The sequence below is a fragment of the Aureococcus anophagefferens genome, assembly GCF_000186865.1.
Source record: "Aureococcus anophagefferens unplaced genomic scaffold AURANscaffold_11, whole genome shotgun sequence".
NCBI classification, from domain to species: Eukaryota; class Pelagophyceae; order Pelagomonadales; family Pelagomonadaceae; genus Aureococcus; species Aureococcus anophagefferens.
Window position 1 is genome coordinate 1,268,357 of NW_008705571.1, and position 17,126 is coordinate 1,285,482.

Here is a 17,126-nt window from a genome sequence, read left to right on the forward strand (position 1 = left end):
GCCCCGCGAATTGCTGTCCGCGGTCGACGTCGTGCTCGCCCACAGTCACCAAGCGACCCAGGACGCGATCATATCTCTTGTTGCTCGTCTCGGTGATCTGGACGATGTGAGCGCTTACCTGCGGGCTACGACGCCGGAGGAAGCATTCCTGAGAGCGGCGACGCGGACCGTCCGTCGCGCGGCGCCCGCGGGTCGGAGGCGAGTGCGCCTGGACTTTGCAGATAAAGGCCTGATCCGCACGGAACTCAACGATCCCACGACGTTCAATGCGCAGACGCCACCTTTTATGGAGAGCTTGCTGTCCTGCGCGCAAGAGCTACGTCGGCTCTGCGCGTTCGCTGACTCGCCGGCTCACGTTCTCGAGGGTGTCGGCGCCCACTTCTGCACCGGAGGGCGACACGACGAGCATCGGCGAACACAATCATTCTCCGCGGCGCTGGCGGACCTGAGCGCGCAGAGCTCCATCACCGCGGAGATTCGAGCGTCGCTCTTCGCGACCTCGGCCGCCGTCCACGGGAAACTGATCGGAGGCGGCGTCGCCCTCGCTCTGGCCGCGGACTGGCGCGTGTGCCCCGAAGCGACGACGTTCACCTTCGGGAATCTCCCGCGGGGCGTCAATCCGATCTTGATGTTCAGCCGGGCGCTGCCGCTGATGGTCGGACGGAGCCCGGCGTTCCAGATCTACGTCGAAGACGCCGAGCTCTCGAGCTGGGAGCTCCGTTCGCTCGGACTCGTGAACGAGGTCGTCGCAGACACCGAGGAGGCGAGGCGATGTGCAAAACACGTCGCCGTGGACCGTCCCCTCGCACGAAGCAGCTCCGCGCGGATCTGTTCGACCGACGCAGCCCACGCCGCGCGAGAGGTGATCTACTTCGCCGAGTCCTCCGCGGCTCGTCCTCGACACGTCGAGACGCATCATGTGACACGTGCACGAGAACCTCCAAGACCCCGCGTGCAGCTGGCGATGCCAGCCGGCCTCGAAGACGCCGCCGTGATCGCGCGGGTCTTCGAAGTCCTGGGGACCCTCGCCTCTCGCGATGCTCCACTCATGGCCGCTGGCGTCGACTCCTTGGGCGCCACCGAGCTCCAGAAGGCGCTGAGCGCGGACCTGAGTGTCGAATTGCCGGCGACGCTTCTGTTCGATCACCCGTCGGTGTCCGCGATAGTCGAGTTCGTGGCCAGCGCCAGCGAAACAGTCGAGGCGGCGATGAGCCTCGCCCGTGTACAAGCGCCGACGGAAACTTTGAGCGCTCTGGGAGTGTCGAAGATGACGATGAAAATTTCCGGGGACGTCGCGGCGGCGCCTCGACTTCGCGAGCTCGCTTCGGGAGCGAGCACGACGCCCTCGAGCGTACCCGCGACGCGGTGGCACGTCGTCGAGCCTACATCAGCGACGTATGGATCGCTCATCGTCGACGGGCTGCGGGTCGACAGTCGGAGCTTCGGCATCCAACCGTTTGCGGCCGAGCAGCTCGATCCATAGTTCCTCGTGTTGTTGGAGGCCGCCGCTACGTCGTTGCACGAGCGTGCGTCCGCCGACGTCGGAGTCTACGTTGCGCTGCTTGGACAGCCCGTCGAACGAGCGGCGGCAAGCGAGCTCGATCCCAAGGGAGCGCAGCAGATATCGGGCGCGTCGGGGCAATTGTCCTTTTCGCTCGGCCTCACGGGTCCTTGCGTGACACTGGACACAGCCTGTTCGTCCTGGCTCGTCGCAGCGCACCTGGCCCGTGCCGCTGTGTTCCGAAGCGAGTGCTCTCTGGCGACGGCCGCCGGCGCCGGCATCCTCGGAGCCGCGTGCAGTCGCTCGTTTTCCCTCCAGGGCATGCTCTCGGAACGCGGTCGTTGCCACACCTACGACAGCCGGGCGGATGGATACTGCCGAGGTGAGGGGTGCGTTGTGGTCGTACTATGATCGACTGGCGAGGCTCGAATCGTCGGGCTGGCGGTGCAAAGCGACGGACCGAGCGCGAGCCTCGCGGCTCCGAACGGGTCCGCGCAACGCCGACTCCTCGCGGGCGTGCGCTCTGATTCCTATTCATGCGCAGCAGCTCTCGAAGCACACGGAACGGGAACCGCTCTCGGAGATCCGATCGAGGTCGGCGCCGCGGCGCTCGCGCTGGAAGACGAGGTCGCGTCCGCGTCGCTCAAGGCCAACGTCGGCCATCTCGAAGCGGTCGCGGGTGGAGCTGGAACGGTGTCGCTGCTACTGATTCCATTGTTGGCGGCCCGGGTCTCGCCGAATGCGCAGCTACGGCGGCTCAATCCGCATCTCGACTCTCTCATCAGGGAGGGTGGTTTCCGGATGCCCGTAAAGGACGCGCTCCTTCGAGCCACTCACGACACCGACGGTCGAGTGAGCTCTTTCGGCGCTACTGGGACCATCGCGCACGGGTTATTTGTGGCACGACGGCAATCGTGGAGCTTGGCTCCTCGAAGACAGCCTGCGTCGATGTTTCGTCATGAAAGTGGTGCTCCGTCGAAGGCTGTTGCCTCTTGGATCGCAATTCCCTGTGAAGAGATTATCAACGAGACGCTCGCTTCTTCGATTCGCGAGCAGAGGCAATCGCTTGGCCCATTCTCAATTCTCGCGATCTTGGTTCGAGCGTGCCGCGGCGACGTGTGCAGACCGCTCTCCGCCGTGGACCGCAGACTCGTGGAGATTCAACAGCGTCTCGTGATGCTCGACGTTGCGCTCCTGCATCCTCTGCGGCGCATCCCATCAGCGCGCGCCCTAACAACGCGACGCGAGAGGACGGCGCCTCGCGTCTTGTTCCTCCACGGCATGGACACCTACGGCGAGTTCCAAGCTCGGCTCCTGGACTGCCAGGGGTGGTCGAAGGCCGCCGAGTGGGTCACGACGAGCGCTCCGCACCGAGGCGCTGACTTCTCCGGAGGAGCCGGCGGCGTCTCGCTGCGAGCTCGATTCGGATACGAGCCGGGACGGTCGCGGTCCTGGCGGCTCATCTCCGAGTACTCGGTGACGAGCAAGAGCCAGGCGGAGATGTTCGCCCGGATCCGCCGCGCGACGGACGCGAGCGCCGACGAGTACGGGCTGCTGGGCGACTGGGCCGCGTCAGTCGACCTCGTCGTTCGCGCCGCGACCGAGCAAGCTCCCCTGGACGGCATCGCCGGCATCAGCGAGGGCGGTACGGTGGGCGCGATCCTCTTCTCGCAGCATCTCCGCGGCGAGGTCTACCTCGGCAGCGGCTACCGGGGACGGCTGGTCTTGACGTTCTGCGCGCTGACGTCGCCCGCGCATTCTCGCATGTACGCGGACCCGATGCCGTGCCTCGCGAGCCTCCATCTGACGGGAGACACGGACACCGCGGACGTATGGCACATGGGTGGACAGACGGCGGCGCTGTTTGGCCCGTGGTCGGGCTTGGGCCACTTTCGCGGCGGGCACAAGCTCCCGAGGCTGAGCGACGCGTTGAGTCGCACCGTGGACGAGCTGCGCGAGCAGAGCTTCGGGCTGAGCGTTCTTCGACGATGGGATCGCTCCGTGCCGTCTCGTTCGAGCGGCGGAACGAGCATCCCGACACGCCGGGCTCGACCGTTGGTCGAGGCCGCGGCGCCTGTCCGCGTCTCGATTCGGGCGACGGCGACGACGTTGCGTGCTCATTGGCGAGGCAAGGGCGTGCTTCATGTGGAGGTCTCAGCACAGCTTGATGCCTTGGATGTTGTCCAGAAGCACGCTACGTGTCACGCAGTCGTCTTGGCAAGCAGTTTGCGTGTCGCCGAGAATCCGGGCGCGATACGAGAATTCTCCGAGCCAGTCGTGTCCGTGCTAGCCGGGCGTGCGGCTTCCGTGGGCGTCGCACGAGCGGCCGACTGGCTGGTCGCGACGCGGGCTCACATTGGTCGTTGGTCGCTCGCGGAACGCGGCCCGAGCTCCGTCGGCTTCGACTCGGCAGACGCGGCTCGGCTGCTTGGCGAGTGCACGACGATGCTGGCCTCCGTCGGCGTCATCGGCGCTCGCAACACGCTCGTGTCGATGCGCGCTAAATGTCAGGAGAGCTTTCATCCGAACGACGTGGTCGCGCGACTAAAAGAGACGGTGACCGTTTGCGCGATGCGCGGCGCTCGCTTCTGCGCGAGCGGCGTCGTCTTCGGGCGCAGCAGTGCCGTTCTGCTGACAGCACGTGCGGGTCCCGCTCTCACCTGGCGTCGCGGCGGCATCGTCTGCGTCGAAAGCTCGCGACCGCTCGTCCAGGGCCGCGCGACGTGGTCTCGCGCCGTCGCCGTCGTCGTCGAGCTCGGCGCGCGCGGAGCGATGCCGACGCGGCCGGTCGTGCTTCCGCTCCTCACGATCCTCGTCGGGCGAGCCCACGACGTCGGCCTCTTCGACGCCGTCGCGGCCTCGCCGGCGCTCGCCGCGCGGCTCGCGGGCGCGGCCGCCCGGAGCTCCGCCGCTCGGAGCCCCGCCGCGTCGTCGTCGCGGACGCGGCGGGCCGCGGCCCTCGCGGAGACGCGGCCGTCGCCCGTGGCGCTGCCCGCCGTCGTCGCGACGTCCGCCGCCGTGCACGTCGCCGCGCGGACGCTCCGCGGCGCGGTCGCCGCGCTCGCGGCCGTCGGCGGCGGCGGGCCCGTCGTGCTCGCGGCGTCGTCGCCGCGGCCGGAGCGCCCGAGCGCGCGCCCCGCGGCGCCGCGGCGGGACCGCGTCGTCGTCGCCGCCTTCGCCGGCGGCGACGCGGCCGTCGCCGCGCTCGCGGACGTCGCCGTCGCGACGGTCGGGTCGCGGTTCCTCGCCTCCGACGGCCGCGACCGCGCGCGCCGGGGCGCGAAGCGGGGCCGCGTGCTCCGCGCCGGCGGCGCCGTCGACGCCGTCGAGTGTGGCTTCGACGCGCTCTGCCGGCCCGGGGCGCTCGCGGCCGCGGCCGCGCGGCTCGCCGTCGGAGCGACGCCCGCGGCGCTCGCCGCCGCGGCCGCGCGGCCGCCGACGCCGATGGCGTCGTCCGCGGCGTCGACGCTCCTCCGCGGCCTCGCCGCGGCGGGCGCGAGCCTCGTGGGCGTCGCCTGGCGCGGCCGCGGCGCGACGGTCACGCTCCGCGACGCCGCGACGCTGAACGCGCTCACCTGTGCCGAATTCCACTGGTTTGGGTGGTCCTGACCAAACTTGAGAATTCTCTAACTCGGTCAAATCGAAGTCGATTCGGCTGATTTTTGGACGAATCGATTGCTCTCGTCGAGTTCTCGAAGCACAGCCAAAAAGGTTGCGTCGAAACTGTCGCATACGCGCACATTGAAGTCGGGTTGAAGATTTGAAATCGGCACAGGCGCTCACGCCGCGGCTGCTCCGGGACCTCGCCGCCGCGCTCGCGGCCGTCCGCGCGGCCGCGGCCGCCGTCGTCGTCGCGGGCGCGGGCCCCCACTTCTGCACGGGCGGCCGCTACGGCGCCGGAGAGGCGCGGCTCCGGCCGGTAGTGCGAGCGCGGCTCGTCGCGGCGACGGGTTCGGTCGTCGCGGGGCTCCGCGGCTTCCCGGCGCCGTCCGCGGCGGCCTTCGCGGGCGCGACGGTCGGCGGGGGCGTCGTCCTCGGCCTCGCCGCGGACCTGCGATGGTGCACGCGCGGCGCGACGTTCCGGCTGGGCCTCGCGCCCCTGGGGGCGAGCCCCGTGGCCTCGGCGACGGATCTCCTGCCGGCGACGCTCGGGTACCCGCTCGCGGCCGAGGCCTACCTCCGCGACAAAACCTTCGACGCGGCCGCCGCCGTCGCCGCGGGCCTGGCGCACGTCGTCGGCGACGTCGCCGTCGCCGCCGGGTTCGCGAGCGCGTCGCCCGCGGACCGGCGCCGGCTGCTCCGGGAGGCGTTCCTCAGCGTCGAGGCGTCCGCGCGGGACCGCGGCCCGTCGGCGCCGGCGCGCCGCAGGGCACGGCCGCCTCTGCGCGCCGCGCGTCCCGCCGCGACGACGGCGTCGACGGACCGCGGAGCCGCGGCGGAAGTCGTCGGGGCGCTCGTCGCCGCCGCGCTCGGCACGACCGTCGACGGCCGCGCGCCGCTCCTCGACGCGGGCCTCGACTCCCTCGCGTCGGCCGAGCTCGTGCAGCGACTGAACGCGGCGCTGGACCTGCAGCTGCCGGCGACGACGCTCTTCGACCATCCCTCGCTCGCCGCGCTCGTCGGCCGCGCCGCGGCCGCCGCCGCTCCGGCGGTCGCCGCGCCGCCGGACGACGGCGGCGCGCCGCCGTCGCGGCGCTGCGACCTCGTCGCGCGGCCCGTCGTCGTCGCCTTCGGGGACGCCGTCGCGCGCCTCTTCTCGCCGTCGGCCTTCGCGGCCTCCGGCGACGACCTCCGGAACGGCGCGCGGGGCGCCTCCAAAGCCCGGGGCGCGGCGGCGGAGTGGGCCGCGCCGCGGACGCTCGTCGTCTTCGCCCACGGCGCGCGCCTCGCGTGCCTCCGGCCCCTGCTCGTCCACGTCGTCCGCCGGCCCGAGCGCGGCGGGGAAGCCGCGTGGGCGGACGCGCACGGGCCCCTCGTCGAGGCGAACCAGGTCGTCCTGCGCTACGAGGCGGACCGCAAGTACGGCTTCCATACCTGGGCCGACGTCGTCGAGGCCGCGCGGCGGCCGCCGGACGGCGCGCCGCTCCCGTTCGAGGCTTTCGCGCCGCGCGGCCGCGGCGTCGCGTGGCGCCTCGGCTACGCGGTACGGAAACGCGACGAGGCCTGGTCCCTCATCTACGACAGCGCCTCCGAGGCCGGCGTCCTCGAGCTGCGCAAGGGCGACCGGCGCCTGCCCGCGCTCGTGACGTTTCACGGCGGCCTGGGCACGCCCGCGGGGGCCCTGCTGCCGTCGTACCTCCGCGCCGAGGTCACGGTCGTGGCCCTGCAGGCCCCGGAGCTCCGGGACCCGACGGTCCCGAGCCCCGGGTCCGCGGCGGGCCGCGCGCGGGCCTACTGCGCCGCCGCCGCCGACCACCTCGGGCCCGGGAGCCGCGGCGTGACGCTCCTGGGCCACTCGCACGGCGCCTACGTCGCGTTCCTCGCGGCGCCGGCGCTCGAGGCCGTCCACTTCTTCTGCCTCGGGCTCCACATGGTCGACCCGGAGGCCCTGTCGCCCCAGACCCACGGCTGGACGCCGCTCCAGCGGCGGGGGCAGGTCTACGACATGCTCTTCGAACACGTGGCGCCGTCGGACTACCTCGCCGCGGTGTCGCGCGGCGACCTGGCGACGGAGGCCGCGCTCGAGGCCGAGGTCCGCGCGGCCTTCCCGGACCGGTGCGACGAGTACGCGCGCCTCGCGTCCTTCGCGGAGCTGTCGCGCGCGGAGACGGCGGCGTTCCACGAGCGTCCGCCGCCCGCGGCCTTCGCGGGGCCGGCCGTCGTCTTCGTCGCGGACCGGGGGCCCGACTTCTTCGCCTTCCTCCACTACCCGAGCTTCGCCCACGAAGACGGCGTCTACGGCTGGTCCCGGCTCCTCCGCCAGATCCGCGGGCCCGTCCGCCTCGCGTGCGGCCACCTCGACCCGCTCCTCCGCGAGGCCACGCTCCGGACCATCGCCGAGTCCCTCACGGGGCCCGGCGCCGAGCAGTAAGGTGGCAGGTTCCGGGTAGCTTTAATTCTAGCGGCCGCCGGACGGGGACCAGAAGGAGAGAATGGTGCAAATGACGTCCTCTGGGAGGGGCGGCTTCTTCAGGACCTTGATCTTCTTGTCGAGGAGCTCCCAGCAGTTCGGGACGTCGCGGCGGAACGGCGCGAGCCGCTCCTGCTCCGCGAGAAGCTCCTCGAGGTGATGAGCGTGCATCTGGTTGTCGCCGACGCAGCGGGCGATCACGCCGAGACACGCGCGGCGGTGGCGCGCGACGTGGGCTTCCCAGCCACCGGCGTCGCGGATCGCGATCAGGTACTCGTTGAGAGCCAGGATTTCGGGAGTGTCCGTGGAAAAATTGACGTTGGGCGCTCGGACCTGTATTACTGAACCAGCTCGGAGCAGCGTCAGGACAGTCTGGCGGTGGCCGTTTGAGAGAGCTTGGAATAATGGGATGGTGCCCCTATCGTTCGCCGGATTAATGTTCGCACCGCGCTTGATGAGAAGCTGCACGATTTGACAGTTTCCTTGGATACTGGCAGAATGTAAAGCGCTCAGTCCGCGATAGCCTCGGAGATTCGGATCCGCTCCGAATTCTAGAAGCATCTGGCAAAGCCCTAATCGTTCCTGTCTCGCGGCATAAGACAGAATAGGAAAGCGCTGGCGCCCATGGGCACTTCCATCAGTTGACTTTGTCCCAACTAAAACCATCCCGTTCGGATCGGCGCCGTTCGCGAGAGCGGAACGCAACGCGGCCGGATCGTCCTTATTGATCGCAGTGATCATTGCTTTGATCAGCGGTGGGTTAGTCGATACAGGCGGGTTCATCGGAGCCCGAACCGCTTGGCCGCGCGCGTCGCCGCGGCGTGGCGCTCGATGTCGTGGCGGGCGACGCCCTTGCCTTCTGCGACGATTTCTGCGGCGGCGGCGGGCCTGTGCGACTTCAAGCACCGTCGAGGTCGCGGGCCGTGCCCACGACGTCGGCGACAGGGGCGGCTTGCGCGTCTCCGGCGAGTGCGTTTGGCCGCCGCCGGTTTCAAGATGCGCGCCAAGCGAGACGGCCTAGACGCCTGAACCCAAAAGTGCCTACAGGCAGGTACATATAGAACGGTACTATACATAGAACGGTACCCTGGGGATTAAGAGTGCCCGGCGATGCTCCGATAGTCCCAGAACCTGCTGATTTTGCGCACACGCCGAGGCCGAGACAGGATGCGGCCCCCGACAAAAGAACCGCGCAGTTTGGCGCCGAGCGTGTCGAGTACCAGAGCCTCTCCTAGAGGCTCTCAATATCCTAACTAGGATAGGTAGCGGGAGGCCCTAGAGCCACTGGGTGGCACTGATGCTCGACGCGATCGGTGCCGTTGGACGTGCTTCTTTTGGCGGGGGGCGCACCTTGCCCCCGCCTCGGCGTGTGCACAAAATCAGCAGGTTTTGGGGCCATCGGATCATCGCCGGGCGCTACATCCTCGAAAGTACCGTTCTATATATCCTACGTAGGACTATCAGGAGTCCCGCAGGGCTCGGATCTCGACGCCATCATGTCCGTTGGACGCGCTTTTTTCAGGAAAGACGCATCTCTGACTCGTCCCGGGGTATGCAAAAGGGCACGGCCGCTAGATGGGTGCGTCGCGGCCGTTAAAAAATACCCCCGGATGGTACCGTTCTATATGTACCTGCCTGTAGCGGCGGTCAGGAGGTGCCAGAGGTCGTTCGGTAGAAAAGCTCTGTTGGGAGCCCGAGCGCGCTGGGCGCTTTGACAACCCGCCGAAAAGCCCCAGCGAACCGCCGTTAGGACCGCTTCCGCTTCGCGCACGAGACCGCGAGCGCGACGGGTCCCAAGAACGCCGCGGCGGCCGCCGCGAGCCCGAGCGCGACGGTGCGGGCGAACTCGGCGACGGTGAAGGCGCCGCCGTTGAGGTGCATGGCCCACAGGCCCGCCTGCATCTGGAGCGTGTTCGCGCGCGTGAGCGGCGTCGACGACGCGGGCTGCGAGATCGCCGCGTCCTGGAAGCACGCGATGGTCCAGTACGCGCTCCCGTCCGTGCCGTCGTCCGTGAGCAGGATCCAGTGGAGGTGGCCCGGGAGGTAGGCCGGAATAAAGTCGACGTGGGGCCCCGGCGGCGCGACCTGCCGCCGGTTGAAGCCGACGACCGTGAACTGGTCGCCCCTCCGCAACCGCCAGTCGTCGCAGAAGACCGCGGGCCGCCGGTCGTAGTCGTAGCCGCCGACGCGCTCGTGCGCCGTCCGCGAGCGGCAGACGAGCCGCGCGCCGCTCGCGGCCGCGGCGTCGACGACGCGCGCCTTCACGCGGTCGTTCGTCTCGAAGCGCGTCTCGGCCGCGCGGACGACGTCGAACGCGCGGCCTTTGGGCCGGAGGTCCTCGAGGCCGACGTCTTGAGGCGTGCCCAGGTACAAAAAGGACTCGTCGAAGACCGTGTTGTGCGCGTGCATCTTCGCGCGGAGGAGCGTCCCGGACGCCGGGAGCCTCGCCGTGTACCAGAGGAACGAGTCCTCGCCCGTCGGCGCGAGGAACGTGTTGACCATCGTCGACTGGTCGTTCCAGTTGAAGCGGCCCGGCGACGCGACGTAGACCACGGACGCCGCCCGCGTCGCGGCGGCGGCCGCGGCGCCCTCGGGCGCCCAGCGCGCGGCGACCTCGTAGTACCACTCGAGCGCGCCGCTCCCCGGCGCGCGGACGTCGTTGAGCTCGCCGTTGATCGCCAGGGGCACGTCGACGCGCCGCGCGTAGCCGTCGAGGGGCGCCTCGAGGAGGCAGTCCGGCCCGCCGGCGTCGGCGGCGCACTCGTAGTCGCCGTGCTGCTCGAAGACGACGACGTAGGGGAACGTGCACTCGCGCGGGTCCAGGGCGCACCGCGCGAGGTTCATGCGGTAGAACGACTTGTGGCCGGGGGTCACGTGGACGTGGTGGATGTGGATGGGCGGGAAGCCCAGCGGCGCGCCGGTGACGCCGTCGACGGCGCCGGAGAACGTCTCCAAAATTCGCGCGGCGCCGTGCGCTTCGACGACGTCGCCGAAGCCGAAGACGTCGCCCCAGGAGAACTGCCACCAGTCGTAGCCGCCGAAGGACCGCAGCGGCCCGACGCGCGTCGCGGCCCAGATCGTCCCGTCTGGCTCGATCGTTTCGCACGTCGCGGCCGTCAGCTCGGCGCCGCGGCGCTTTGGCAGGTTCGCGTGGCGCCCGAACCAGGACGCGTGCGCGCCGCTGTCGACGAGGTGCTCGCCTTCGTAGGACGACCACGCCTCGATGGACGCGTAGTGCACGAGGTGCGGCTCCTCGAGGGCCTCGGCGAGGGGCGCCTCCCGCCAGTCGCAGCCCTGCGTCACGGCGGCGATGCCGCCCGGCGACGCGCGCACGCGGAGCCGCGGCGCGCCGTCGTTGGACGTGAAGGCATCCGCGAAGGCGGCGCTGGCAGCCGCGAGAACCCGCATCTCGGATCAACCCGATCAATGGCGCGTACCTTTGCCCTGGATTGCAGGAAAACTTATTAGAGCTGCAGTGCACTTGCAGCGCACTCGCCCAAATTGAACCATGCTTCCATTGGCCACCATCGAAGCATGTGCTGCCCATGATGTGGGGCAGCTTCTGGTTCCTAGCGGCGGCGGCCTTGCCGTCGGCCCTGGCGCAGTGCGCCATCGTCGAATTCACCGAGCGCGTCATCACCGACTCAATGCTCTACACTCGCTCCGTGTTCGCCGTCGACGTCGACGGCGACGGCGACGTGGACGTCCTGTCGGCGCCCGGACCTGTCGCCCCGGGTGACGACACGGTCGTGTGGTTCGAGAACGACGACTCCCAGTCCTTCACCGAGCGCCCCATCACGAACTCGGCCGACTACACCTACTCCGTCTTCGCCATCGACGTCGACGGCGACGGGCACGTCGACGCGCTCTCGGCGTCCTACGACGACAACACGGTCGCGTGGTACGAGAACGACGGCTCCCAGTCCTTCACGCGGCGCATCTTGACCGACTCGGCGGACTACGCCTCCTCCGTCTTCGCGATCGACCTCGACGGCGACGGCGACATCGACGCGCTCTCGGCGTCCTACGGCGACGACACGGCGTGGTACGAGAACGACGGGTCCGAGTCCTTCACGATGCACATCAGCACAGACTCGGCGAATGGCGTCTACTCCGTCTTCACGATCGACGTGGACGGCGACGGCGACGTCGACGTCCTCTCGGCGTCCAACCTCGAAGACACGGTCGCGTGGTACGAGAACGACGGGTCCCAGGGCTTCACGCAGCGCATCATCACAACGCTCGCCGACTACGCCCTCTCCGTCTTCGCGATCGACGTCGACGGCGACGGCGACGTCGACGCGCTCTCCGCGTCCTGCGACGACGACACGGTCGCGTGGTACGACAACGACGGCTCTCAGTCCTTCTCCGAACGCATCATCACGACGCTCGCGGACGGCGGCCGCTCCGTCTTCGCGATCGACGTCGACGGCGACGGCGACGTCGACGCGCTGTCGGCGTCCCACGACGACGACACGGTCGCGTGGTACGACAACGACGGCTCTCAGTCCTTCTCCGAACGCATCATCACGACGCTCGCGGACGGCGCCTCCGCCGTCTTCGCGATCGACGTCGACGGCGACGGCGACGTCGACCTGCTCTCGGCGTCCACGTACGACGGCGTGCTGGCGTGGTACGAGAACGACTGCGTGGCGTGGTACGACCACGCGCCCACGTCTCTCCCGACCCCCCGGCCGACAGCGTCTCTCCCGACCCCCCGGCCGACAGCGTCCTGCGCGAGCGTCGCGTTTTCCGAGCGCGTCCTCTCGACGCTGGCGGACGGAGCCTACTCCGTCTTCGCGATCGACGTCGACGGCGACGGCGACGTCGACGTCCTGTCGGCGTCCCAAAATGACAACACGGTCGCCTGGTACGAGAACGACGGCTCCCAGTCGTTCGTGGAGCGCGTCATCACCGACTCGGCGGTCGTAGTCCGCTCCGTCTACGCGATCGACGTCGACGGCGACGGCGACGTCGACGCGCTGTCCGCGTCCGTTTTTGAAAGCACCGTCGCCTGGTACGAGAACGACGGGTCCCAGTCCTTCACCGAGCACGTCATCACGACGCTGGCGCAGTCAGCCCACTCCGTCCATGCCACCGACGTGGACGGCGACGGCGACGTCGACGCTCTCGCGGCGTCGTACGGCGACGACGCCGTCGCGTGGTACGAGAACGACGGCTCCGAGTCCTTCGCGGAGCACATCATCACGACGCTCAGGGACGCCGCCTTCTCTGTCTACGCGATCGACCTGGACGGCGACGGCGACGCGGACGTCCTCTCGGCGTCCTTCGGCGACGACACGGTCGCGTGGTACGAGAACGACGGATCGCAGTCCTTCACCGAACGCCTCATCACAGAGGGGGCGGCGGAGGCCTGCTCCGTCTACGCGATCGACGTCGACGGCGACGGCGACATCGACGCGCTCTCGGCGTCCATCCTCGACGACACGATCGCCTGGTACGAGAACGACGGCGGCGGAGCGTTCGTGCAAATCTACGGCCACTGCGACGACGTCGTGTCCTTCGAGCGCATCTGCCCCTCGAGCGACGCGACCTGCGGCGGCTGGACCGATTTCATCGTCGGCCAGGGCGGCGCGGGCGACAGCTTGGTCGCGTGTCAGGCGCGGTGCGTAGAGACGGGCTGCGACGGTATCTACTTCGACGACGAGCACGGGTGCGGCAACTACGACGTGTGCGTCGACTCGGCCAACCAAGACAACGTGGGCACGACGTTCTACGTCCGCTGGCACGCTCTGCGCCTGGAACGGCGTCTACGCCGTCGCGGCGGCCGCGTCGACGGCCGCGCTCGTCGCGCTCGCGGGCTCGCGCGGCGACGCGCTCCGCGCCGTCGGCCGCGCGATGCTCGTCTACCTCGCCGCGGCCCACGGGCTCCAGGGGCTCGGCTACGTCGCCATCGGGCGGAGATTCCTCGCGCGGCTCGAGGTGAGCGCCAAGGGCAGCGAGCGGGTCCGCGCGCTGCGGGACCGCGTCCGCGCGCAGCTCGTCGTCACGGGCGCGGGGTCCCTCGCGAACGCGGCGCTGCTCCTCGCCGTCGTCGCCGAGGCGGCGCCGACGCCGCGGCGCGCCTTCCTCTGCGTCGCGCTCGGCCAGCGGGCCGTCGAGCTCGCGCTCGCGGCGACGGCCGCGTTCCTGGCTGTGTGGAAATCAACCACTGGTTTGGGGGGTCCCCACCAAACTTCAGAACTCTCTATCTCGGTCAAATCGAAGTCGATTCCGCTGATTTTTGGACGAATCGATTGCTTTCGTCGAGTTCTCGAAGCACGGCAGAAAGCCTCGCGTCGAAACCGTCGAATACGCGCACATTGAAGTCGGGTTGAAGATTTGATTTCCACACAGGTTCCTGGGCCTGAAGGTCGAGTCGGACGTCGCGCACGCGGTCTACGTGGCCGCGGGGAACGTGAGCGCGGCCGTGCGGCGGCGCATGTCGTCCGCGGCGCCGGCGCTGCGGCGCCTCTCCGTCGCCATCGGCGCCCGGCGGCCGTCCAAGCCGCCGCCGCCCTCGGTCGTCGAGTTCAACGCCATCTTCGGGCGGAGCGCCTCGTCGACGCGCGACTTCGACCACGCGTCGCCCATCTCGCCCGCGACGAGGGACTGCGGCGCGCCCGCGACGTGGGACTCGCCCCTCCCGGACGGCTGGGAGGCCGTCTACGACCCGGACTCGAAGTGCTACTACTACCGGAACGGGACCGCGTCCCAGTGGGAGCGGCCGAGCCCCGCGCGCCGCGCGTCGACGAACGACGCCGCGCCGCCCGCGCCCGGGGAGGCCGAGAAGCCGCGAAGCCGCACGTGCGTGTGAGTCTCTCTTTAACGTTCGCCGACACACTGTTTGATTGACAAACTCAAACAAGGGTCAAACAAGAGTGTTGACAACTTCAATCGACAGTTCGCGATCGGCGGCGGTTTGAAGGCGGAGGGCAGCCATGGCGGCCGTCGCGATGCGCACGCGGTCGCGGCAACCGCAACCGGCGAAGGCGGTCGTCGTCGATCCGGTCCTGGAGCTTCGCAAGGCGCAGGAGCGCCGCGCGCTCGAGAAGCGGCGACAGCGCGCGGAGGTCGAGCGGCGCATCTACCGCGTCTGCGTCGCCCCGCGGGCGGCCGCGGCGGCCGAGGCCGACGAGGGGTGCAGCGACGACGGCGACGCCTACAGCGTCCACGCGGCGGAGGCCGACGCGCTGTCGTGCCTGCTGCCGTCGCCGCAGCGGCCGCGCGTCAAGGGCGCGCGTTTGGTCGTCTTCGACCGGCCCGACGTCAAGTGGTTACGGCGCTGCTTCGCGTGGCTGTCGCCCATCCGCCTCGCGCTCTGCCGCGCCGTGTCGCGCGACTGGGACGAGTGCTGCAGTAGCGACGACTTCTGGCGGGGCTTCTGCGAGCTCCACTTCCCGCCGGGGACGGCCGCGCTCCGCGAGGAGCTCTACGACTCCGACCACGTCGACACCGAGGGCCTCGACGCGTCCTACATGATGCTCTACCGCCTGCGGTCGAAGCTGCTGCCCCTGACCGTGCCGTCGCCGCCGCCCGTCGAGCGCCACAATTTCGCCATTTGGAATCGCCCGTCGGCGCGGCGGACGACGCTCGCGGGCTACCGGGCGCTCGTCGAGCTCGAGGTGCTGCGCGCCGCGCCGGCGCCGTCGACGGTCGTCGTCGCGGGCGCCTTCCCCCTGGAGGTGCGGCCCTTCCGGCCCGTGGGGCCCTTCCGCCGGGAAAACGTCGCGGCGAAGCGCGAGACGGCGTCGAGCGACCGGAGGCCCGCGCGGCTCGTCGTCGACCTCGAGGGCGTCGACATCCCCGCGATCTCCCAGGCGGACTTCGACGAGATCCGCCTGTCCGTGACGCTCCTCCGCGACCACGCGAACGCGCGCGACGGCATCGTCTCGAGCCACACCGCGCTGGCCGTCTTCCGCGACGCGGCCATGTGCTCTTTTGATGTTTGCGACCACGCGCCGAGGTTCGTGAGCGACGTGCGCGGTGAGTCGACGCTCGCGCTCCTCGGCGCGCGCCACGTCGCCGAATTCGACTGCTGCACGTGGTCGTCCTACGACGATCCCGCGGTCCAACGGCGCCACCACGGGCGGGACGGCGCCGGCATCTCGGGCCCGCGCTCCGACGACGCGGCCATCGTCAACCTCGGCGAGCTCTCCTACACGTTCTTCCCGTCCGCGGCCCACGCCGACTCCGTGGACGTGGACGCTGTCTGGCACGAGACGCTCCCCAACCTCGCCCAGCTTCTCTCCAAGCTCGACTGGCACCACACCGCCCAGTCCAGCGCGCCACTGCAGTGGGACAATTTTAACTGAAGTACTTCTCGGGCTTTTTCTGCGGCGCCGCGGGCGGCGCGGAGCCGTGCTCCTTCTCGTACGCCGCCGCCTGCGCGACCCGGTGGCGGTAGATGTGCTGCGCGCCGTCGACGCAGGTGAAGATGCCGTAGAACCTGGCGTGGTTTCTGGCGTTGGGAGCGGCGGCGTCACAGAATCGCCGCGGCGGCGGAGCGCGCGCGCGTCTCTCGGAGGAGCGCGCGTCGAATTTCTCGGAGAGGCAGCGCACACGGTCGCTCGCGAAGCGCGCGCGCTGCGTCGCGGGACGCGGGATGGCGCACGTCAACGAGAGGAGCGACGCCACGCCTGCGGACGAGGCAAAGTCAATCAGGCCATGTTTTTTGGGGTGCGCGACCACGCACCAACTTTGTGGACGAGATCCAGGGCCTTCGTCATCGTAGAGTCGCTGGAGGGACCGCGAACGGTTGCGGGCGAGGCTGGAGGGCGCCGCGAACAGGCGACAAAAGCTGCGGTGGCAGGCCTCGATCTGCAGAGGCACCGTCGGCTCGCCTGCACTTTGCCTCTCCCACCTTCGCTGTCTCGGCAGCGACGGGCATGGCTGGAGTGGCCGCTTAGGGCGTCGGTTTTACCGTCGTCTTGGGAAATTCCTCGCACAACTACCCCGCGAGGGGCTCCCAGCAATGGGTGACTCGGTGGTGCTGCCGCGCACTACGGCGAAGAAGGCCGGTTTACCGGTCCGAGCCGCGTGAGCAGGACGTCGAGTATGTGATAGCAAAGTTATGCGGCTCTTAATACAGAACGAGGATTACTCCGGCCATTCCCATGGTCACCCTCACAAAGAAGAACACTCCGCGGTTTTTACCGCTTGGGGGCCCGCCGCGGCGCGGGCGCTCGAGACGCGCGCGCACGGGCTCGGAGCGCGCGCGCGCCGGGGGCGGGGGCCCGGCGGCCGGGGCTGGGGCGTCGTCGGTTGTCGGTCGTCGGTCGCGCGCGCGGCGCGCGCGCAGGTGCGCGCGCAGGCGCCGCCCGAGGTCGACGCGCGACGCGCCGCGCGCCTCTTTTTAAAAAGCGGTTCCGCTGGAAGTAAAGATCACCACCCCTCGGGCTGGTCGTCCTCGAGGTCGTCGGTGGCGTCGAAGGCGACGACGAGGTCGCAGGCGCGGTTCGGCGCGAAGACGACGGGCTCGTCGCCGCGGCGGCTCGTCGCGTGGACGACGGCCTCGAGGACCTCCTCCGCGGCGACGACGGCGACGTCCGTCTC

At 69.8% G+C, this 17,126-nt stretch overlaps 4 protein-coding genes across 4 annotated transcripts; 2 read left to right on the top strand and 2 right to left on the bottom strand.

The window, feature by feature from the left end:
* Positions 1-1,495: 1,495 nt before the first annotated feature.
* Positions 1,496-1,912, top strand: AURANDRAFT_27330 (hypothetical protein; the record flags this gene model as incomplete). The annotated part of the gene is made up of 1 exon (XM_009039412.1): positions 1,496-1,912. A coding segment is annotated over one exon (417 nt), but the record flags the coding sequence as incomplete, so codon positions are not given.
* Positions 1,913-7,913: 6,001 nt separating this feature from the next.
* AURANDRAFT_7559 (hypothetical protein) lies at positions 7,914-8,174 on the bottom strand (the record flags this gene model as incomplete). The annotated part of the gene is made up of 1 exon (XM_009039313.1): positions 7,914-8,174. A coding segment is annotated over one exon (261 nt), but the record flags the coding sequence as incomplete, so codon positions are not given.
* Positions 8,175-9,317: 1,143 nt separating this feature from the next.
* Positions 9,318-10,979, bottom strand: AURANDRAFT_64789 (hypothetical protein; the record flags this gene model as incomplete). Its single annotated transcript, XM_009039437.1, has 1 exon — positions 9,318-10,979. The coding sequence occupies one exon, from the start codon at positions 10,977-10,979 to the stop codon at positions 9,318-9,320; it is 1,662 nt and encodes a 553-aa protein (XP_009037685.1).
* A 668-nt stretch (positions 10,980-11,647) lies between these two features.
* AURANDRAFT_64790 (hypothetical protein) lies at positions 11,648-15,886 on the top strand (the record flags this gene model as incomplete). The annotated part of the gene is made up of 4 exons (XM_009039413.1): positions 11,648-13,261; positions 13,287-13,729; positions 13,929-14,382; positions 14,645-15,886. 4 exons carry the CDS (start codon positions 11,648-11,650, stop codon positions 15,884-15,886), a joined length of 3,753 nt encoding a protein of 1,250 aa, XP_009037661.1.
* Between the last annotated feature and the right edge of the window lie 1,240 nt (positions 15,887-17,126).